General features: G+C 48.2%; 1 protein-coding gene across 8 annotated transcripts in view; it reads right to left on the reverse strand.

The window, feature by feature from the left end:
- hipk2 (homeodomain interacting protein kinase 2) overlaps window positions 1-24088 on the reverse strand; it is a 348291-nt gene extending 324203 nt beyond the window's left edge. For all 8 annotated transcript variants that reach the window (XM_038781432.1, XM_038781434.1, XM_038781430.1 and 5 more), the window contains exon 1: window positions 23450-24088. In XM_038781432.1, coding sequence (XP_038637360.1) covers window positions 23450-23468 — 19 coding nt within the window. In that variant the 5' untranslated portion in view covers window positions 23469-24088. The remainder of the gene's footprint in view (window positions 1-23449) is intronic.
- Between the last annotated feature and the right edge of the window lie 291 nt (window positions 24089-24379).

Here is a 24379-nt window from a genome sequence, read left to right on the forward strand (position 1 = left end):
CCTACCTTAAAAACAAAGGAAGGCAACTGATTTTTTTCTTGATGGGTGGAATTTCTTTTTAAATTTAAAGCACCCAATTCATTTTTTTCTCCCCAATTAAGGAGAAATTTAGCATGGCCAATCCACCTACCCTGCACATCCTTGGGTTTGTGGGGCTGAGACCCACGCAGACACGGGGAGAATGTGCAAACTCTACACGGACAGCGACCCGGGGCTGGGATCGAACCCAGGTCCTCGGCGCTGTGAGGTAACTGTGCTAACTACTGTGCCATCGTGCCGCCCAATGGGCGTAAATTTTAGCAACTTGGTTTAAAGCTTCACCGCTGAGCCACTCTTGCTGAATCTATATCCCTGTCCACCAGCTCTTCACGGTTCCATTGGTGGTCAGCCTATATCCCCCATACATCATGCTCATGGAGCTCTTGTGGAAGATCGATTTGATGCATCAAAATACATATCTCCCTGTGTGATTGGTTGTGGACTGTCTTGGGGAGATACATTATTGTCTGTCTTTGGTACATCAACACCAGCTTGCATTTATGGTCTATATTTATCATCACAAAAATCCCAAGGCACTTCATAGGAGCACTACAAAATCATATAAGGAGATAGTAATACAAGTGGCTAAAAGCTTGATGAAAGTAAGGTCCAAGAAGCATTTTAAAAGAAGAGTTCAGTCAAGAGGCAGAGAGGTTTAGGGAGGAAATTCCAGAGCAGAGAGCCTTGGCAGCTCAAGATACAGCCACCAATGGTGCAGCGATAAAGACTGAAGATGCCCAAAAACCCAGGATAGGAGCAGTGCAGAAATCCCGAAGAGCTGCAGGACTGAGTTGCAGGAATTAGGAGTTGTGAGGTCATAGAGGGAATCAGAAAACAAGACTGAGATTTTAAATTATTGAGGTGTTGCTTGATTGGGAGCAAATATGAATCAGTAAGTTCCCTCAATGTAAGCATGAACAACCAATTCAAGCTTATGCGGTACTGCCTGTTTGAGCTTGGGGAAGTTCTGGAGTAGCTGACAAAGAGGAAGCTGGATGGATCGGAGAAAGATAAAATTTGCATTGATAAAGCACCTTAAAGACAACTCAAGATGCACCAGAATTTAGGAGCTGCCAGAGGAAATTTACTTTTATGTTTGACACAAGAAAATTCCTGGGGGGATGGGCTGCACGGCTACGCAGTGGTTAGCACTGCTGCTTCACGCCACCAAGGATCCAGGTTCAAACCCAGCCCCAGGTCACTGTCCGTGTGGAGTTTGCACATTCTCCCCATGTCTGCATGGGTTTCGCCCCCACAACCCAAAGATGTGCAGGGCAGGCGGACCGGGCACACTAAATTTCCCCTTAATTGGAAAAAAATAATTGGGTGCTCTAAATTTATTTTTTAAAAAAAGGAAAATTGCCTGGGCAGAGTTGCCAATTCCATTTGGAAATATCCTTGGACGTTTCATCACATGATCTCTCACCTCGAACCATCTGCATAACATTCTCAATATCGGTCGACCAACACGGCCAATTCACCGTCCTCGCACCCGACATATAAAGTGAACAGATTTTGTTACATGATTGGATGATTGATGACTGTCAATCACACAAAAATGGATTTTCTGAGAAGTGACCCCATTGCAAAAGGTACTTCATTGGCTTTAAGGTGCCTTGGGACGTCCTGAGGTTGTGAAAGGTGCGATATAAATAAAAAATGTTTGGCAACTCATATTGATCATGAAACTGGTCAAAGAATATGAAAACAACACTCAATTTTATTTGATGTCCCTTATTATTTTTCTCCTAAATTGCTCAGAGGAGCATCTTGAAGATTAATTATTAATCCCTGGAAAATCCCAGCCCAATCCTGGAGGGCAGGCAACCCAAATCTAGAGTGTATTCCAATCTAACAAGTACAGTCTGCCTGGCAACAACTGAAATTGGAAGAAAAGTAACATGAAAGTTGGAAATAAAGAAAACCACACTATATTTGCAGCGATAGTCTTGACCAGTGGGATGAAATAGTATTAATCAGGATAGAACTTTCCATGGATTGCTACGAATAGTGGCCTGATTGCCAGTTAGCCGGTCTGGCACATGTACAGCGCTGTCAGCTGGGTGGCATTTTGCACAGAATTGTATAACATAGAATATTACAGCGCAGTACAGGCCCTTAGGCCCACGATGTTGCGCAGTCCTGTGAAACCCCTCTAAAGTCCCTCTACACTATTCCCTTATTGTCCATATGCCTATCCAATGACCATTTGAATGCGTTTAGTGTTGGCGAGTCCACTACTGTTGCAGGCAGGGCATTCCACGCCCTTACTACTCTCCGAGTAAAGAACCTACCTCTGACATCTGTCCTATATCTATCTCCCCTCAATTTAAAGCTGTCCCCTCGTGCTGGACATCACCATCCGAGGAAAAAGGCTCTCACTGTCCACCCAATCTAATCCTCTGATCATCTTGTATGCCTCAATTAAGTCACCTCTTAACCTTCTTCTCTCTAACGAAAACAGCCTCACGTCCTTCAGCCTTTCCTCATATGATCTTCCCTCCATACCAGGCAACATTCTTGTAAATCTCCTCTGTACCCTTTCCAATGCTTCCACATCCTTCCTATAATGTGGCGACCAGAACTGCACACAATACTCCAAATGCGGCCGCACCAGAGTTTTGTACAACTGCAACATGACCTCATGGCTCCGAAACTCAATTCCTCTACCAATAAAAGCTAACACACCATACGCCTTCTTAACAACCCTCTCAACCTGGGTGGCAACTTTCAGGGATCTATGGACATGGACACCGAGATCTCTCTGCTCGTCCACACTACCAAGAATCTTACCATTAGCCCAGTACTCTGCCTTTCTGTTATTCCTTCCAAAATGAATCACCTCACACTTTTCTGCATTAAACTCCATTTGCCACCTGTCAGCCCAGCTCTGCAGCTTATCTATGTCCCTCTGTAACTTGTAACATCCTTCTGCACTGTCCACAACTCCACACTCCATAACGCACAGAAACTGGTCTATTCTGGTGTTTGGCCTCCATCTCCCCCTCTTTATCAAACTCCATCAGCATCACCTTCTATTCCTTTCTCCCTCACGTCATTATCTAGCTCTTCTTTAAATGCATCTCTGCTGTTTCCCTCAAAGTCGTGGCAAGGTTTGCAATCTAACCACCCGCTAGGTAATATAATTCCTCCATAATTACCGATTGGATTTATTTATCTTGTAGTTATGGCTCGTGGCTCTGGTCTCACCCACAAATGGAAACATCTTCTCGACATCTATGCCCAACTGAAACCCCACATAACTTCGAAGACTTCTACTTGGTCACTTTATGCTTGACACAAGAAAATGCCTGGAGTAGAGTAATATCCTTGAATGTTACATCACATGATCTAGCACGTCTAACCATCTGTCTGACACGCTCACTATTGGTAGACCAACACATCCAATGCATAGTCTTTGCACCCCAGATATAATGTGAACAGACTTTGGGTTGGGCTAGAGGTTTCCCGGGATTATTAATCTCCAAGATGCTGCTCTGAGGAGAAAAATAATACGGGGCTCACATACAATTAAATGTTGTTTTCATATTCTTTAGCCAGTTTCATTATCAATAGTCATAGAGTCACACAGCAATGAAAATGAAGCGGCACAGTGGTTAGCACCACTGCCTCACAGCGCCGAGGTCCCCTGTTCAATCCCGGCCCCGGGCCACTGTCTGTGTGGAGTTTGCACATTCTCCCTGTGTCTGCATGGGTCTCACCCCCACAACCCAAAGATGTGCAGGGTAGGTGGATTGGCCACGCTAAATTGCCCATTAATTGGAAAAAAATAATTGGGTACTCTAAATTTACCCCCAAAAAGCACAGAAAAGGCTTTTACTGTTCACGGTCCATCGCGTCTGCGCCGGTCAAAACAGCCACCTAACCATTTTAATCCCATTTCCAGCACTTGTGTGCCCTGGGGTCACAAGTGCACATCTAAATACTTCTTAAATGTAATGAGGGTTTCTGCCTCCACCACTCTTTCAGACAGTGGGTAAATGCAGAGAATTGTAAAGGCTGCCGTGGGACAGGCCGTGACCCACGGCAGCCTTCACGCCCACTTCCGGGGCCGATTCTCCCCCCCGGGCGGGGCTAGGAGCGCGGCCCCGTGCGTCACGGCGGCGCGGCCTTGACGATGGTCGTCAAGGCCACACGTTAAGCGTCACTGCAGCTGACGCGGCCGATGATGTCAGCCGCGCATGCGCAGGTTGGACAACGCCAACCCGCGCATGCGCAGTTGGCGTCTTTCTTCTCAGCCGCCCAGCAAGACGTGCCGGCTTGATCTTGCTGGGCGGCGGAGGGGAAAGAGTGCGTTTTGGACACTGTGGGCACCGATTGCGGGCCTGTCCCCTCCTGTGCACAGTCGTGGTGCTCCCGTGCCAATCAGGCCTCTGCATGCACCAAACGGGCATCTTGCGCCGGTTTCACGACGGCAGCAAGCAGGTGTGTTTGCTGCCGTGGTGAAACGGGCGTGAAGGGCCGGCCGCTCGGCCCATCGGCCTCGGAGAATCGCCACTCGCCGTAAAAAACGGCGAGCGGCGATTCGTGGTGTGGGTCGGGCGTGTGGGGTGGGAGAATAGCGGGAGCGTGAAAAATGTCGGGAGGCCCTCCCGCTATTCTCCCACCCGGCGTGGGGGGCGGAGAATCGCGCCCAGTGAATTCCAAACTCCCATCAACATCTGGGTAAAAAATTTTTTTCTTAAATCCCCTCTAAACCTCCTGCCCCTTACCTTAAATCTATGCCCTGTTTCATTGACTCCTCCACCAAGGGGAAAGTTTCTTCCTGCCTACTCTATCTATGCCACTCATAATTTTATACATCTCAATCATGTCTCCCTCACAATCTTCTCTGCTCCAAGGAAAACAATCCAAGTCCATCCAACCTCTCTTCATAACTAACACTCTCCGGCCCAGGCAACATCCTGGTAAATCTCCTCTGCACCCTTTCCTGTACTATCACATCCCTCCTATAATGTGGATTCCAGAACTGTACACAATATTCTAGCTGTGGCCTAATTAATGTTTTGTACAGTTCCAGCATAACCTCTTCAACTCTATGTCTCAGCTAATATATGAAGTATACCATATAAGAATTGGCAAAAGATGTTTATTTGTCTAGCCCCTTTCACAACCTCAGGACATCTGAAAGCCAATGAAGTACTTTTTGTAACGGGGTCACTGCTGTCAGAGAACAACGTCTTCCCTTTTCAAGGAAAAGAATCAGTTCAGTATTTCTGAAAGTTGTAGCCTCTCCTTTGCACAGACTTTCCACCTTGCAGCAAAAAAAGTCCAACCCTACAGCTAGACATGTTTCAAACAGTGAAACAGTGGATACCTCCATCACACGCCACGACTGGCACAATCGGAGCAATCAGTCGCAAACAGCAAGAATGGCAGAGAACTGCGGCCTTCATTTTGTTTTACCGTAGGGGTTTGATGTACCTGCGAACCAGCTGAGTGCCATTTGCAGGCAAGAAATGCGAGGCAGATTGAAGAGCAGAAGGACCTGCTGATCATCAGCCTGCACTGCTAGAAGAAGAAACTATTATTTTCCCACAAACCCATGACCTCTACCACCTAGAAAGACAAGGACAACAGACATATGGGGGACACTACCACCACCAAGTTCCTCCCAGAGCCACACACCATCCTGACTTGGAACTATATAATTTTTCCTTCACTGTCGCCAGTTCAAAATTCTGGAACTTCCTTCCCAAGTGTACAACGGGAGTACCGACATCACATGGCAGGGGTTCAAGAAGCTGACTCACCATACCCTTCCCAAAAGCAGCTCGGGGTGGGAAGCAAATGTTGGCCGTGCCAGCGTAGCCCACATCCCGTGAATGATTAAACAAGCCACACAGTCAGTGAGCATAAGGGTGAAGTTCCTGCCGAACATTGGTCAAGAGAATTTTTGATTTCCCCTCTTGTTAACCCTTCGTATTACCATTTTGAATATGGTAACTATCTATAATAAAAATAATCTTTAATAATGATCTTTATTGTCACAAGTCGGCTTACATTAACACTGCAATGAGGTTACTGTGAAAAGACCCTAGTCGCCACATTTCAGCGCCTGTTCGGGTACACAGAGGGAGAATTCAGAGTGTCCAAGTTGCCTAACAGCATGTCTACAGAGCTGAACACCCTCTGTTATTTTGGGGCAGCACGGCAGAACAGCTGGATAGCACTGTAGATGCACAGCGCCAGGGTTCCAGGTTCGATTCCCCGCTGGGTCACCATCTGTGCGGAGTCTGCACGTTCTCCCAGTGTCTGCATGGGTTTCCTCTGGATGCTCCGGTTTCCTCCCACAGTCCAAAGATGTGCGGGTTAGGTGGATTGGCCATGATAAATTACACTTCGTGTCCAAAAAGGTTAGGGGGGGTTATCGCGTTACGGGGATAGGGTGGAAGTGAGGGCTTACGTGGGCCGGTGCAGACTCAATGGGCTGAATGGCCTCCTTCTGCACTGTATGTTCTATGTTAACGAATCCGAAGAGTCAATGTCCACGCTGTGTTGGCACATCATCCAAGATCAAACAGGAATATGTGGTGGCGGGAAGAAAACATCACTTCTCCCTTTCTCGGCTGTTGTTGATGTCCACACACCTTCATAAGGAAAATGTTAATTAATTAATAAGGTCATCATTTATTGCCCATTCCTAGTCACCCATGAGAAGGTGACGTTGATTCCTTTTCGTGCAGTGAAGGTGTTGCCATAACACCGTCCATCGGGAGTTGTGAGATTTTGATTAATAGCGATGGGCAGCTGGAATACTTGACAACATTCTCCTTAACTCGAACCTCAGACCTCCTACTGTGTTCCCAAACAGCAGACGAGAGATCAAATCGCAGCTCCTTTCGGGTCTGTACGAGTCAGTGGCTGTTGAGCCAAAGATAGCCATGCAGCGAGAAATCTGTTGAACATCAGAACAGGGGCAGGCCATTCAGCCCCTCGAGCCTATTTCATCATTCAGTTAGATCGTGACTGATCAGTATCCAACTTCATTTCCCTTAATTATCAAAATAAATGTTTTTAACATTCTTAATTGACCCACTGCATCCACAGGCTTTCGGGGGAGGGGGGAGAAAATGCCAGATTTCCACTACCATTTGTATAAAGAAGTGCTTAAGACAAACATTTTAGTTTCAAGTAAAGTATTGCAAAGTAAGATGTGACACCAGTATGAATTACAAGCTGTCTATCTTTGCACTTTCTTATCAGACAACACAGAGAACAACCAAGGCTCACAGAGGTAGTCCTTGAATTTGCATTAGTCTAAATTGCTGAAGTAAACGCCCACTTGTGGGCTTATATAAAGGGTGGTACATGACAGAATTCAGGAATTAAAACCTGACTCCAGATACCGAAGGAAGGAGCATTTGACATCAACAAGTTAATCAACTGCAAAATGCATCACAGTCGAGTCCCTCACACTTCCAGGCACTGCCCAGTACAGATAATTGTTGTTCGCCAAGGACATGTAAATCCATCACAGTAGCATAACTAATGTTCTATATATTGTAACAATGACAACTTGCATTTATGCAGCGCCTTTAACATGATAAAACGTCCAAGTTGCTTCACATATTAAACAAACCTCGGCACAAAGCCACATTAGTGGATGGAGTAAATGACCAAAACCTGAGTCGAAAGATGGATTTTCAGTGGCATCCTAAAGAAGGGGATGTAGAAAGAGTCAAAGAGATTCAGGAAGGGAATTCAGGGTGCAGGCAGCGAAAGGCTAGGCCAGCAATGGCACAGCAATTAAAACAAGGGATAACATCAGGATTGGAGGGTGCAGGGCTGTCGGAGGTTGGAATAGGTTACAGAGATAAGAGAGGCAAGGAAATGGAGTGATTTGAAAATAAAGAATGAGAATTTTTTAATTGAGCATTGTCATGCGGGAGCTAATATCAACTGGCAACCATCACTCCTGTGAACGGGACTTGATGTAAGTTAGGATTCGGGCAGCAAGAATTGTAGGTGGTCTCAGGTTTACGAAAGGTAGAAGATGGAGGACTGGCCAGGAGAATGCCAGAAGTCAAGTCTAGAGATATCAAAGGCACGGATAAAGAATTCAGTAGCTATAGAGCTGAAGCAGCAAGAGAATTGGGTAATGTTGAGCGGTCTTGATAACGGAACGGATGTTTGGTCGGAAACTCACTTTGGGGTCAAATATAACATTATAAATGGTCTGGTGCAGCCTCAGGCACTTACTAGGAGAATATAGGAACATCAGGGGCGCGATTCTCCGAAATGGAGACAGAGTGTTTGCGCCGTCGTGAACGCCGTCGCTTTTCATGATGGCGGGCAACGGGCGCGGGCAGTAGTGATTCTGGCCAGGCCAGCACAGCGCTGGAGCGGTTCACGCCGCTCCAGCCTCCCTTCCCGGTGCCAAATGGGCACCGCGCCAACCCGCGCATGCGCAGTTGGGCCAGGACTTCCTCAGCGCACCAGCCCCAATGCAACATGGCGTGGAGGTTCAGGGGCCGGCTTCGTAATAAAATAGGGCCAGGGCTGGAGAGGCCGGCCCACCGATTGGTGGGTCCCGATCGCGGGCCAGACCCCATCAGTGAAGAAGCGTTTTTCCCCGCGCCACAGGCGGACCCTACGCGCAGAGTTCCCACCGGCTGCGAGCAGGTGTGAACGGCACTGGCAGGACTCTGCTGTTTCCACGCGGCCGCTCGGCCCATCAAGGCCGGAGAATCGGCGCCCCCGAGGCGGACAGCGGCCCACAACCAGCGCCACGCCAAACGCGCCGGCGCAAATGCCGCTGATTCTCCACTCCTCGGAGAATCGCCTGACGGCGTCGGACCGGCACTGTGGGAAAAAATGGCGCAAACGGCGATTCTCCCATACGGCGCGGCATGGGAGAATCGCGCCCAAGAAATTGGAGCAAGTGTAGGCCTTACGGCCCTTCGAGTCTTCTCCACCTTCAATAAAATTATGGCTGATTCTCAACAGTTCCTCTTTCCTGCTCAATTGTCATATCTCATTGATTTCCTCAGAATCCAATCTTAGCCTTGAACACATTCAATGATTGAGTATTCTCAGTTCCCTGGGGTAAAGAATTCAGAAGGATCACAGCTCTGAGAGAATACATTGCTCCACATCTCAATCTAAAACGGATACTCCTGAAACTATGCCCCTCGTTCTAGACTCTCTATCCAGGGGACAGCCACTCAATCGAACCCTGTCAAAATCTTACATGTTTCAATGAGATCACTTCTTCTAAATTCCAAACAGTATAGCCCCATTTTGCTCAGTGTTCCCTCATAGACCTACCCTCATATCTAGAAAATAGCCTCGAAGACCGTTGTCACACCCCCTCTTGAGCGAGTGAAAACAGAAATTCAAGGAATACCCAGCAATCCTGGCAGTATCTGTGAAGAGCAAAACAGTATGAACAGGCCAAACTTTCATTCCCACCAACAGGAGGAAGTGTGGATCAGGAGTCCCTCCTCCCCACTGTCAAAGGTGAGAGCTGTCAACATCAGTAGGAGAACACAAGTGTACCTCAGGATTGAGAGCCCTCTGAAGGATTTTTCAAAGATTAAAGAAAGAAATGTGGCTACAGTTACCGGTCCTTCATTGTGGAGGGTGCATTCATCCATTGGGCAGCCTGTGGCTTCACGTTGCGGGGGCCTTATCTTTAATGATTGAGCGCTGTCCCCTGAGCCCGCAGTCAGGCGGTCACCTCCATTCATCTGCCGGGTTGTGGCCTCCAGCAGATTCCCGAATGCCGACGGAAAAATTCCAGCTTGCATCAGGGCAGTGCCTTTAATTAGCGTTTTATTTGGTTTAAATGGCTGCCCACCACTTGTGTCACCACACATACCTCAACCCCCTGCACCCTGGAAGCAACCTGTTCTAAATTAGCCCAGGGGCACCTGCAATTCAGCACACTGACAGGTTAGCGGGAAACAGTCAGCAGACCCATTTCCATTCCCACCTCTGCAGCCAGGTGAAAATTTAATGTTTCAAGTTGCTGGCCGTCAACAGACAAGTGTATCCTACAGCATGGATACAAACCTCCATATTGTAGTCCAGTGTGCCTTACAAAACCCTCTATAATTGCGGCACAACTTCCTCACTCTTGTATTTCAACCTCCTCAAATGCCAACCAACATAACATTGAGGGTAAGGTAATGTTACCATAGTCCCAAATGACCATAGACTGTTTTCCCCCTTGAGGGGGAGAGCTGACAGGTGGTGATTTAACCTGAGGATCATCACACCTCAGGCGAGGGGCAAGGTTGAGAAGGCAACACTTCATGAAGGTTACATACCATATAACACTTAATTGTTTGCTGTATCTGTTAACGTTCTGTGATGCTTGTACGAGGGACACTAAATCTCTGCAAACGCCAACATTTGATTGCTCCTCAAATGAAATAATGTTCTGTTCTCCTATTCTTCCTGAAAAAGTGTGTTACCTCACATTTCATCACATTAGACTCTATGTGGCACCTTCTGGTCTACTCATTTAAACCTACCTATACCCTTTGTTGATAGTTTTTGTTCTCCACACAGCTTATTCCATCTAGCTTTGTATCATCAGCAAACGTGCATACATCACACTTGAGGCACGATTCAACTAAAAGGGAATAAAGTCCCATACCTAGCATGCTTAGCTGCCTATTTCCCAGCACTTGCAGCCTCCCTCATCAGATAGGGAGCCTAAGCGGGGATCACGTGGCCAGGGCCACACATTGCCCCCTTTTGTGCACTGCAAAACTCCGCTCGCCGGAACACCTCAGAGCAGCGAGAAATCAGGTTGTCATTTAAAAATGGAGTCATGATCTCTGAGCCCTCCAATACGGCCCCGACCCCAGCAAGCCCTAGCACACTATGGGAAGTTCCCGGACCCCCCCAAACCCTCCCCGCCCCCACACCCATGTACCGCCAGTCGGATAGCCAGCACACAAAGACTGGCACACTGGCAGTGCCCCTGCCAGCTGGCAATGTCTGCTGGTGCCCAGGTGGCACTGCCAGGTTGCCAGGCTGGCACCAGCAGTGTCAGGGTACCATCCTGCCCAAAGGGCATGCACCTGGAGGCCTCCGATTCCCTGGGAGACCCCTACGAGTGCCATTCTGCCAGGTTGGCGTTTCTGTTGACCAGTGCTGAACAGCGATCGCACGAGGTTTCCAAGGCCAAGGAGATAGATCCCATGTCTCGGGTAACTCAGGAATCTTCACATTAAAATGAGACTAGCTGTCTCTCTCTAATATGCAGATTTGCTAAAAGGTGGTATTGCAACATTGTGCGAGGTGTTGCGAGCAGGGTAGATCCTGGGGGCGGGGGTCTCCCAGCTAAAATTGGTCATCTACACTGTGGCAAGCTGCTTTTCGGGAGCAGCGTGGCCGTTGGATCACACCCCTGGTCTCTTCAATGAAGTTCTTAATATTGATAGCAATAGCTAAGGTCCCAATACTGATCTTGGAGTACTAGGCAAGTAACAGCCTGCCGGCCTGAAAGTGATCTATTTATTCATACTCCCTGTTTTCTGTCAACCAATCCTCGATCCATACTAACATTACCTGCAATGAGATGAGCACTAATGTTGTGTAATAACCTCATTTGTGGCAGCGTATCGAATGACTTTTGAAAATGAAAGTATACTACATCTACTATTTCTTCTTTATCCACCCTGTCAAGCACAACTTCCCTTTCATAAAACCATGTTGACTCTGCAGTAAAATTATGATTCTCAAAGTGCCTTTACCATTTTGTTTATAATGGTTTCCAGCATTTTCCTGATGAATGAGGTCAGACTAACTGGCCTATAATTCCATTTTCTCTCTTTGTCTTTTCTTGAATTGCAATATTCATTTGCTGACTTCCAATCCACTGGGACTGTTCCAGAATCGAGACAAGTTTGTAAAATCATATCCACTATCTCTGTAGCTAGCCCTTTTATAATACTAGGATGTAGGACTTCATGCCCAAGGAATTTGATGACTTTTAGCCTCATTACGTCTCCAGTATTTTTTCTTAATGAATATTAAATACTTTTAAGTTCCTCTCTCTCATTAGGTCCTTGATTCCCTCCAATTTCTCCCTTTTTTGTGTATTATACTGAGGACAGACAAAATATTTGTTTAAATCTCTGCTATTTCTTTCATCCCCATTATTATTTCTCCTTTAATGGACCCATGCTTATTTCTGTTACTCTCGTTTGCTTATAAGAATGGGAAATTAATCAATGGCTCGGGAATAAGGTTTATGGTGGGGACAAAAGAAAATAGCTTTAGTTTTCCCAATATTTAGTTGGAGGATATTTCTACTCATCCAGTCCGAGATATCAGACAGGCAGTCCAGCAACTTCCAAACCGTGGAGGGGTCGAGGGGTGTTGTTGAAGTAGAGATCTCTGTCGCCAGTGAACATGTGGAACATTCAGTTGTGTTTTCAGATGAAGTTGTCAACGGTCAACATACCGAATGAGAAATAGGAGGCGGGCAAGGGAGATCTCTGGGAGGCACCGCAGGGAATGTGGCTCATTCTCTGGTTGCGATTAGATAGATGAGAATGGAACCAGGTGGCAGCCGTCTCACCCAGCTGGATAACAGTGGAGAGGCTTTGGAAGAAGGTGGCATTTCCAACCATGTAAAAATCTGCATGCTGGTCAAGAAGGGACAGTTCACCTTTGTCACATTCACATAGCGTGCAATATGTGGCTTTGATAAGAGCCATTTTGTACTGTGGCAGGGATAGAAATCTGATTAGAGAGATTCAAACATGGAGTTCCAGGAAAGATGGGAAGAATGTGCTGGCTTTGGAAAGGGGAGGTTCACAAGAATGATCCCTGGAATGAAGAGCTTGTCATGTGAGCAACGGTTGAGGGCTCTGTGTCTGTACTCATTGGAGTTTAGAAGGATGAGGGGGGGATCTTATTTGAACTTACGGGATACTGAGAGACCTAAATAGAATGGACGTGGAGTAGGAGAAACTAGAACTCGGAGGCGCAAACTCAGAGTGAAAGGACGATCCTTTATAACTGAGATGAGGAGGAATTCCTTCAGCCAGAGGGTGGTGTACCCCTTGACCTCTCCATTCTGCTGCTCTCCAACAACCAGACCAGCATTGCAGCAGCTGCAGCCCCCCCCCCCCCCCCAGCTTCCAACCACACTGATCCGGAGAACTGCGTCCCCCTGCAGGCCCCAAGCACTCCTTCCACTCCCCCCCCTCTACAGTCACCCCACACTCCTAAACATCAACTCCCACAGCCTAACAATCACTAGCACTGCTCTTTTAAATTTACTTGCAGGTCTACAGATCCTCCGTCCTCTGAAGGAAGACCACGATCTGGAAAGGACCCTGCAGACCCCAACAAACAGACCGCCCATCGCCTCATCCACAACCGCGATCCCAGAGACGTCATCCACTTACCGGCCTTCACCCCATCCACGCCGGAGCGTGGTCAGGACATCCACCAACCTGTGAAGACAAACCGCAGCCCGACAACGACCGTGCAGATCCACCTACCGATGCAGGAACCGCAAGCAAGGCAACAAATCCATCCACACACCGACCAGAGTGAATAACCTCATTGGACACAATTATTCCTTTAACACTGCATACTCTCACCGTCTCCCAGGCTGGAAAAGTAGCAATCACTCCAGGAAGCGTGGAAAACGTGCAGGCCTGCAGGTGAGAGTGAAACGACACGGCCCCAAAGCCCCTCTGCCCAGCTTACTCCCAGCTAATGTCCAATCTCTAGAAAACAAGCTAGACGAACTTAAAGCCAGACTCACTTTTCAAAGAGAACTAAGGGACTGCTGTGTGCTCTGTTTCACGGAGACATGGCTCACTCCTGCTTCACTGGACTGTGCCCTACAACCAGAGGGCTTCTCAATCCACCGAAAGGACCGGACAGCGGCCTCAGGCAAGGCAAGGGGAGGTGGGGTCTGTCTCCTAATCAACACCTCCTGGTGCCTAGATGTAGCAAAACTGGCGAGTTTCTGCTCCCCGGACCTAGAATACCTAATGCTAAAATGCAGCCCCACTACCTTCCCGGGAGTTCACCTCTGTTATCCTGACGGCAGTTTATATCCTACCCCATACGAACGTGAAAATCGCACTGGACGAAATATTCACCACCACAAACAGCCTTGAAACGAAACATCCCTTGTTCATTGTAGCTGGGGACTTCAATCAGGCCAAGCTCAAGAGCGTACTACCAGGTTACCACCAACACGTCACCTGTTCCACCAGAGGCCCTAACATCCTGGATCACTGCTACACAAATATCAAACATGCCTCCCGCTCTATCGCCCACCCACACTTTGGCAAATCTGACCACAAGGCTGTACTCCTGCTCCCGCTTGTAAGCAAAAACTGAAGCGGGAGAATCCATCAAAGAAAGTTGTGCATTGTTGGTCTGAGGAATCGGATGATCTCCTACAGGACTGCTGAGAGTCAGTGGACTGGTCAGTATTTTAAAACTCTGCGACCAGCCTGAACAGGTACGCCACTACAGTAACTGACTTCATTAGTAAGTGTGTAGAAGACTGTGTGCCAAAGAAGCAAATCCACGTGTTTCCCAACCGGAAACCCTGGATGAACAGGGATATCCACTGCTTGCTGAAGTCTAGGTCTGAGGCGTTCAGGTCAGGCGACCCTGACCTCTACAAGAAAGCCAGATATGATAAAAAGAAATCCATCAAAGATGCCAAAAGACAGGACCGGACCAAGCTCGAGTCTCAGGCTAGCCACACGGATCCCCGTTGTCTATGGCAAGGTCTGCAAGTCATAACAGGCTACAAGATGAAGGCATGTAAAATCGTCGGCCCCAACACACCCCTCCCTGATGAGCTCAACGCATTCTATGCCCGCTTTGAGCAAGAGGTCAGCGAGAGCGAGCCCTCCATCCCAGAAGCCGTGGAAGAACTTGTATCTGAGATCACCACTGCAGACGTCAGAGCAGCCTTCTCGAAGGTCAACCCATGGAAAGCCACAGGCCCGAATGGGGTACCCGGACGGACACTCAGGTCTTGCGCGGATCAGCTGGCGGGGGTATTCGCCGACATCTTCAACCTTTCTTTACAACAATCTGAGGTCCCTATCTGCTTCAAGAAGACGACCATCATCCCTGTCCCAAAAAAAGTCAAGCAGCGTGCCTTAATGACTGTCGTCCAGTGGCTCTCACATCCATCATCATGAAGTGCTGTGAAAGGTTAGTCATGCCACGAATCTACTCCAACCTCCCGGATTGCCTTGATCTACTACAGTTCACCTACCGCTGCAACAGGTCCACAGAAGACGCCATCTCCATGGTCCTGCACTCTACCCTGGAACACCTAGATAACAAAGACACCTATGTCAGACTCCTATTTATCGACTACAGCTCAGCCTCCAACACCATCATTCCTCCGAAACTCATCTCCAAACTCTGTGGCCTTGGCCTTGGCTCCTCCCTCTGCGTCTGGATCCTGAACTTTCTAACCCACAGGCTACAATCAGTAAAGATAGGCAACAACACCTCCTCCACGATCATCCTCAACACCAGTGCCCCACAAGGCTATGTCCTCAGACCCCTACTATACTCCTTATATACCTATGACTGTATGGCCAAATTCCCCTCCAAATTTGCTGATGACACCACCTTAGTGGGTCGGATTTCAAACAATGACGAGACAGAGTACAGGAATGAGATAGAGAATCTGGTGAGACGACAATAATCTCTCCCTCAATGTCAACAAAACGAAGGAGATTGTCATCGACTTTTGGAAGCGTAGTGGAGAACATGCCCCTGTCTACATCAATGGGAACGAAGTAGAAAGGGTTGAGAGCTTCAGATTTTTAGGTGCACAGATCACCAACAGCCTGTCCTGGTCCCCCCATGCCAACACTATAGTTAAGAAAGCCCACCAACGACTCTACTTTCTCAGAGTACTAAGGAAATTTGGCATGTCGGCTACGACCCTCACCAACTTCTAGAGATGCACCAAAGAAAACATTCTTTCTGGTTGTATCACAGCTTGGTATGGAGCCTGATCTGCCCAAGACCGCAGGAAACTACAAAAGATCGTGAATGTAGCCCAGCCCATCACGCAAACCAGCTTCCCATCCATTGACTCTGTCTATAATTCCCGCTGCCTCAGAAAGGCAGCCAGCATGATTAAGGACCCCACGCACCCCGGACATACTCTCTTCCACCTTCTTCCATCAGGAAAAAGTTACCAAAGTTTGAGGCCACGTTCCAACTGACTCAAGAACAGCTTCTTCCCTACTGCCATCAGACTTTTGAATGGACCTACCTTGTATTAAGTTGATCTTTTCTCTACACCTTGCTATAACTGTAACATTATATTCTGCAGTCTCTCCTTCCTTCCCTATGTACGGTATGCATTGTTTGTACAGCATGCAAGAAACAATATTTTTCACTGTATACTAATACATGTGACAATAATAAATCAAATCAAATTAAATGGTGAATCTGTGGAACACATTGCCACAGGAGGTTGTGGAGACCAAATCACTGAGTGTCTTTAAGAGAGAGGTGGATAGGTTCTTGATTAATAGGGGATCAAGGGTTATGGGGAGAAGGCAGGAGAATGGGGATGAGAAATGTGTTGGATTGGATTGGATTTGTTTTAATGTCACTTGTACCGAGGTACAGTGAAACGTATTGTTCGGCGTACAGTTCAGACAGATCATTACGTACATGAAAAGAAACTACATAGGCAAACATAAAATATACAATGTAAATACATAGACACAGGCATCAGGTGAAGCATACAGGAGTGTAGTACTACTCAGTAGAGACGATGTGTGAAGAGATCAGATCAGTCCATAAGAGGGTTGTTTAACAGCAGGGAAGAAGCTGTTTTTGAATCTGTTAGTGCGTGTTCTCAAATTTTTGTAACTCCTCCCCAATGTTGGAAGTAGTTGGAAGAGTGAATAAGCCAGGTGGGAGGGATCTTTGATTATGCTGCCCGCTTTCCCAAGGCAGCGGGAGGTGTAGACAGAGTCAATGGATGGGAGGCGGGTTCACATGATGGACTGGGCAGTGTTCACAACTCTCTGTAGTTTCTTACAATCTTGGGCTGAGCAATTGTCATACCAGATGTGATGCAACCAGATAGGATTCTTTCTATGGTGCATCTGTAAAAAGTTGGTCAGAGTCAATGCGGACATGCCATCTTTCCTCAGTTTCCTGAGAAAGTATAGGTCCTGTTGCTCTTTCTTGGGCATAGCATCGATGTGGGTGGACCAGGACAGATTGTTGGTGATGTGCACACCTAGGAATTTGAAGCTGTCAACTATCTCCACCTTGGCCCCATTGATGCAGACAGGGGTGTTTACGATACTTTGCTTCCTGACATCAATGACCTTCCATGATTGAATGGCAGAGCAGTTTCGATGGGACGAGCATATGTTTTATTGTCTTATGGAAGGATTTTGGAGAGGGAAAGGGCAGGTATAACAAAGGATGAAGGATCCACAAGACCGTAAGAAATAGGAACAGGAGTAGGCCATTCAGCCCTTCGAGCATGTTCCGCCAATAGGATCATGGCTGATCCGACATTCCTCCTTGCATTCTCTTTCCACGTAATCCTCGATTCTCCTACTGATCAAGAATCTATCCCGGCAGCATGTGGCACAGTGGTTAGCACTGGGACTATGACGCTGAGGACCCAGGTTCGAGTCCCGGCCCTGGGTCACTGTCTGTGTGGAGTTTGCACATTCTCGCCACGTCTGCATGGGTTTCACCCCCACAACCCAAAGATGTGCAGTTAGGTGAATTGGTCAAGCTAAAATTGCCCCTTAATTGGAAAATAAATAATTGGTACTCTAAATTTATTAAAACAAAAGAATCTATCCCTCTCAGCTTTAAATATACAAAAGAACTCTGCCTTCACAGCTCTCCGAGGCAAGGAGTTCCAAAGACTCACAACCCTCTGAGAAAATAAATTCCTCCTTCATCTCAGTCTTAAATTAGTACCCCTTTATTCTGAGACTATGTCTTCTGGTCCTCGACTCTCCCATGAGGGGGAACATCCTCTCAGTATTAAGCGTGTCAAGCCCCTTGAGAATCCTATCAAGGGAAACAAGGTCAGGTGTAGCACCGTGAGATGCAGAGCAAAATCCCCTCAGCGCCCTTTCAACAACTTGCCCCAATATAGAACAGCCGTACAGTAACAGCACTCCGATAGCATAGATATCCCAGAAAGGCCGAATGAGCATCCCTGTTTCTCTCCATAGTAGAGAACCCTAAGGCACTGAAAGACTCTAGGTTTGATGCACAGTCTCTGCCCAGCACTTCATTTTGAACTCAGTGTTCCAGCTGGCCAATATTTATCACTCAACCAACATAATTAAAAACAGATTATCTGATCATTCTTACATTGCTGCTAATGGAAGTGTGCAGATATTGGCTGCTGTATTTCTTAGTGCACAACAATAATTATAATTTAAAAGTACGTAATTGACTGCAAATCGCTTTAGCTATCCTCAGCTTGTGAAAGGCGCTATACAAATTGAAGTTTCTTCTTCCTTTTGGAGAGGATAGTGACAATTATACTGAAAGCAATGCTAATCTGAGCAGTAATGGGTTCCATTCCGTTCCTGGAATTGGGAACCACACTAAGAGTTGGTTTTATGGCCTGGCATTAGACTTAGGATCATTTCGACATTTGGAACTCATTGGAACAGAGAGTTTGGTCACTCTCTCCTCTTGCAAGCTATCCAAACAAAGTGAAAGTCAGCCCCACCATGTTCACTGAGGCAGGAGGCAGAGAAATCCCTTCTGCTGACAGCATTATCTGCCCTGTACCCCTATAACACCGCCCCCTCACCGCACAAAGCCCGTCTGGGTTTCTGTGCATTCAAGACCCCTGTGCAGCCCCCACGTTTGCCTACTCTTCACACCTACTCCAGCATCAGTGGCACTACGTGAAGATTTTCCCAATGAAAGGTCATTGACCCAAAATGTTAGTTCCATCCAAAGATGCTGCCGGACCTGCTGAGTATTTCCAACATTTTCTGATTTTTGTTTCCGATTTCCAGCATTCGCGGTATTTTGCTTTTGTTTTGAACCTACGGCCTTGACTCAGTTGCAGCACTCTCGTCTCAGAGCCAGAAGGTTATTGATTCAAGCCCCAAGCTCGGGGGTTGAACCTCATAACCCAGGTTGACGCTTGGCTGCAATATTGAGGGATTACTGCACTATCGAAGGTGTTGTTTTTCAGCAGGTTTGGTCAAGTAGATGGAAAAGATCCTAAAGCACTATTCAGAGAGAAGGGGAATTTGGGCCAATACTTATCTCTTGACCAACATCACCAAATAGGGTTTAATAAGGTATTTATTTTTATTGCTGTTTGTGGGACTTTGCTGGGCACAGGTGAGGCTACACTTTTAAAGCAGACTTCAATGCATTTTGGAACATTTTAGAGTCAATAAAAGTCATGTGGTATGGCGAAAGTGTTGATATTTATGTGAGGTTGTGTCTGCCCCATGAGAGTTAATGTTTACCCAGGATTCAAGTGCGAGCCAATATGTCTACGGGCTTGGTTTCTGCATGTTAATGTTTACCGGGAGGGGGGGGGGGGGGGGGGGGGGGGGGGGGGGGGGTCTGTGAGCGTGCTCATGTTTACAGGGGCGGGCTGTAAGAGTGCTCAGATTTACAGGGGGGGGGCTGTGAGGGTGCTCAGGTTTAGAGGGGGGGGGGCTGTGAGGGTGCTCAGGTTTCGAGGGGAGGGGGGCTGTGAGGGTGCTCAGGTTTAGAGGGGAGGGGGGCTGTGAGGGTGCTCAGGTTTAGAGGGGGGGCTGTGAGGGTGCTCAGGTTTAGAGGGGAGGGGGCTGTGAGGGTGCTCAGGTTTACAGGGGTGGGCTGTATAAGTGCTCAGATTTACAGGGGGGGCCTGTGAGGGTGCTCAGGTTTAGAGGGGGGGGGCTGTGAGGGTGCTCAGGTTTAGGGGGCTGTGAGGGTGCTCATGTTTACGGAGGGGGGAGCTGTGAGGGTGCTCAGGTTTAGAGGGGGGGGCTGTGAGGGTGCTCAGGTTTAGAGGGGGGGCTGTGAGGGTGCTCAGGTTTAGAGGGGGGGCTGTGAGGGTGCTCATGTTTACGGAGGGGGGGCTGTGAGTGTGCTCAGGTTTAGGGGGGGCTGTGAGGGTGCTCAGGTTTAGGGGGAGGGCTGTTAGAGTGCTCATGTTTACGGAGGGGGGGCTGTGAGGGTGCTCAGGTTTAGAGGGGGGGCTGTGAGGGTGCTCAGGTTTAGAGGGGGGCTGTGAGGGTGCTCAGGTTTAGGGGGGAGGGCTGTTAGAGTGCTCATATTTACGGGGGGGAGGCTGAGGGAGCTCAGGTTTAGGGGGGAGGGCTGTTAGAGTGCTCATGTTTACCGGGGGTGGGGGAGCTGTGAGGGAGCTCAGGTTTATGCAGGGCCCTGTGAGGGTGCTCAATTTTCAAGTTTACGGGAGATCTGTTAGCTGCTCATGTTTATGGGGAGGGGGGGCTGAGGATGCTCATGTTTATGGGGAGGGGGGGCTGTGAGGGTGCTCAGGTTTATGGGGAGGGGGGGCTGTGAGGATGCTCAGGGCCAGTTGAGCTCACTTGGTTTGACGGCTGGCTCGTGCTGCAGAGCAAGGCCAGCAGCATGACCAATTCCCGTACTGGCTGAGATTATTTGTGAAAGCCCGCCTTATCAACCTTGCCCCTAGCCTGAGGTCATAGGATCATAGAATCCCTATGGTGCAGATTCAATGCCATTCAGCCCATCGAGTCTGTACTGACCCCTGGAAACAGCACGCTATCCAGGCCCAACTCCACCCTATCCCCGGAACCCAGTAACCCCACCCAACCTTTTGGACACAAAGGGGCAATTTAGCATGGCCAATCCACCTAACCTGTCCATCTTTGGTCTGTGGGAGGAAACCGGAGCACCCGGAGGAAACCCACGCACACACGGGGAGGATGTGCAAACTCCACAGACAGTCACACAAAGCCGGAATTGAACCCAAGTCCCTGGCACAGTGAGGCAGCAGTGCTAACCACTGTTCCAATCCATGTGGTGATCTTCAGGTTAAATCACCACCAGCTGCTGTGAGGGTGCTCATTTTAAACAGGGGGGAGGCTGTGGTGGTCCCTGTGTGTATGTGTATGTAGACAGGGGTCCTGTGAGGCTGTAAATCTTTACAGAGGAGAGTGCCTTTGGGTATGTTAATATTTAAGGAGAAGGTTCTCTGTGTGAATTGCCAGATTGTCCCAGTGAACAGGTTAATAATTACCGGGGAGGGTGTTACCACTTACAGGGTAAGTGTAAGAGACTCAATTTTTCAATGTGATCCTGTGAGCATGTTACCATTTAAAAGTGATCCCTTTGAGTGTTGTGACATTTCTGGGGGTCCCATACGCTTGGTAACATTTACCGATGGCCTTGGTGAGAATGCTAATATTGGCGCAGAGTCCCAGTGTGCATATTAATATTTACAGAAGTAAATTTCTGCGAACATGGTAGTATTTACTGAGAGGGTTCTCCAGGAGCGTGGTAACATCTACAGTGGTGGGGCATCTGTGAACATGTTAAAATTTACAAAATGTCCTTGCGAATGCATCAATGTTTGCAGTGAGTCCCCACAGAGAAAAGTTTGAAAGACAAGCCAGGGGGCCTTGATGACAGCTGGAGTTTGCACGATTGAATGTGACTGAGATTAATCCATTTGTAGGTAAATACAAATAGGATTCCCCCCCCCCCCCCCCCCCAAGCTTTATACTGGCATTTTGCTTTAGCTAACTTCAGCTCTTCTTGGGGATAAGCTCCATTTAATTCCAATCACCTGTTTCCACAATCTATCCAAAGGTTCAAAAAAACCCACAATGTTTAAAACGAGTTTTACCGGGGGGGGGGGGGGGATCTGTGTCACAGAGAAGCAAACCAGCAATCAGAGGAAGGAAATGAGAGTTGCCATTGCAGGGAACACACAGCGAACCGAACACAAATCAGCAGTCGAATTCGCAAGCACAAGGGTTGAAACTCAGGAAGGTCTCGCTCAAACAAAAAGGTTGTCTCGGCAATTCTAATAGCCGTAGTTCCATCTCAACGTTACCAGTTGCAGACAATAATTGAACGTACGCACAGCAGTAAATCTGCAAAGGGACTGACTGATAGTTTGCAAATACACACAGCACCCTGCTGGAAAGGAGAAGGACGGGGGGGGGGGGGGGGGAACTGCAGTAATAAATCGCAGGAACACATCGCTGGAAGAAAGAAAATCCCCATCTCGAAATAAAGAGCCCAGCAGGCAGAGAGAGACAGAGAGATGTCTGAGATTGAGACCAGCATCCACATCAGGGTGCATTCAGCCGATAGGGGGCAGGTGAAGCTTTAAAAGAGGAGACAATTCTTTTAAAGCCCAGATAGTTTCTCTATACTGTGGCTGCGTCTCTTCCCCCACTGGAATGAAATTCATTCCAACAAAACTGCTGGGGTGGGTTTTGTTTTGGTTTTGTTTCTCACAAACTTGAAAGCAGGGCGGATTTGTGTGTGTGTGTGTGTGACTGTTGCAGAAAGTGACAGCGGGTTAACAATCACACAATAAAACACACACCGGGATCTTTGCAACACATTAGAAACCCCAGAATTTCCAAGGCGAGTAGTTATGCACCCACAGCCCCCCCTTTAAGACATTCCTTTGTCTGCTGGCGTTTAATCCAAGCCCCGCTATCACCAGGAAAGCCTTCCAACTATTCACCCGTAAATCAATGGCACTTTCACAGGCAAACTTTCCTCACTTCTTATCTGCCCCCCTCCCCTCCCCTCCCCCAGCCCAGTGAATCAAGATCCGATCAATTAATCGTTTCAGCATTTTCCTCTCGTTTTCCTCGTCTTTTAAAAAAAAATGTGGCTAGAAGTGGATTTCCCCCCGAACATTAATCCACCCTTCCAGCAAAATACAAGGTGGGCTTTGGGGGGGGGGGGGGGGGGGGATCAGAGCTGACATTTGCTCATTGTGTAATTTTTGTTTGGTTTTGTTTTGTTGGTCCAGACTCATTCGATGGGGGGGGGGGGGGGTCCAAGCCAATCGGGTCTGCAGCCTGCCCACAGGGGGTCAGACCCCCCCCCCCCCTTACCATCACCCCCACAATGAGAAGGAGGCTCCCTGTGAAATGCCCAGTATCACTGATCACTGGAGCCCATTGAAATCGACCTTCGCTTTCCACACGGCAGCCAGAGCCCAGTCTCCGGGGGGGGGGGGGGGGGGGGGTGAAGCTGACCATCCATCCCCCATCCCCCTCCTCCATATCCCCTCACAATGACCCCCCCTCCCCACACACATACAAGCTTTTCATCCTCAACCCAGCCAGCTGATTTCCAGTGACAACGAGGAGAGAGAGAGACAGACAGACAGAGAGACCCTCTTCCCTCCACCCCCACCACCGACCGTGTTCATTTCAAGTCTTACCTTGGTATATCGGGGCCATCGGTGCAATGCCGTGTCCTCTGCATGGCAGAATACAAAGCAAGTTGCTCCTCTCCTCGCTAAACACCGTGTAGATCTGCCATATTGCGCTGGGTTAATGGGGACTGGGAGTCCCTGACTGCATCGCCGCTCCGATTCATCCAGGGAGAGAGACAGAGGGAGATTCGCACACACCGGGGGCGGAAAAAAAACTCTTGCAAAATCGGTCATTGAACGCTCTTCTTTCCAGCAAGGTTCTCTCTCCCTCCTTCCCCCTCTCCCCCCTCCCCACCACCTCCAAAGTACAAGACACCAGAGACCCTGCGGTTCGAGTCCCACATACGGATCTGCCACTTGGGGTGTCTCGGTGGGAGAGATATCTTTTTTTTTTAAATTGCGATCTTTTTGTTTCTACCTTCTGGACAACATGTCTGGGGGGAGGGGGGGGGTTCTGCAAAACTTAGCAGCAGAAACCAGAAAGCCGGAGAGACATCAACTGCCTATGCAGTCGATCTCTCCCGAAAATAAAGCCTTTAGTGAGCGAGCTGAGCAACTTGGCTTTCCAGCCAACCCCCCCTCAGTTAACCGGCTTCGCATTGAATCGCGTCTTCTTTTTTAGTGTGGGGAGAGGGAGGGAGAAGGTGCTTGGGGGGGGGGGGGGGGGGGGCAGAATCGATGTCTCCAGGACAGAAAGTGAAGGGTATTTATTCCTGCACTGTTCTTCTTTCGACTGCTCCAGGCTGAAGCCGAATGTGACGCAAAGATAGATACAACAAATGGAAATGGGGATGAGGCAGGGATGGAGTGATGCCTGCCCATCCGAATTGGGCGCTTTAACTCTTTGCTGCCCGGGATGAGAGAGGGAACAATCCAAACTTCATTTATTTATTCAAGTCTTTGCTCCCTCAACATGAAAGCAGGCTCGTTCTCACT

The sequence above is a fragment of the Scyliorhinus canicula genome, chromosome 20 (assembly GCF_902713615.1).
Source record: "Scyliorhinus canicula chromosome 20, sScyCan1.1, whole genome shotgun sequence".
Lineage (NCBI taxonomy): Eukaryota > Metazoa > Chordata > Chondrichthyes > Carcharhiniformes > Scyliorhinidae > Scyliorhinus > Scyliorhinus canicula.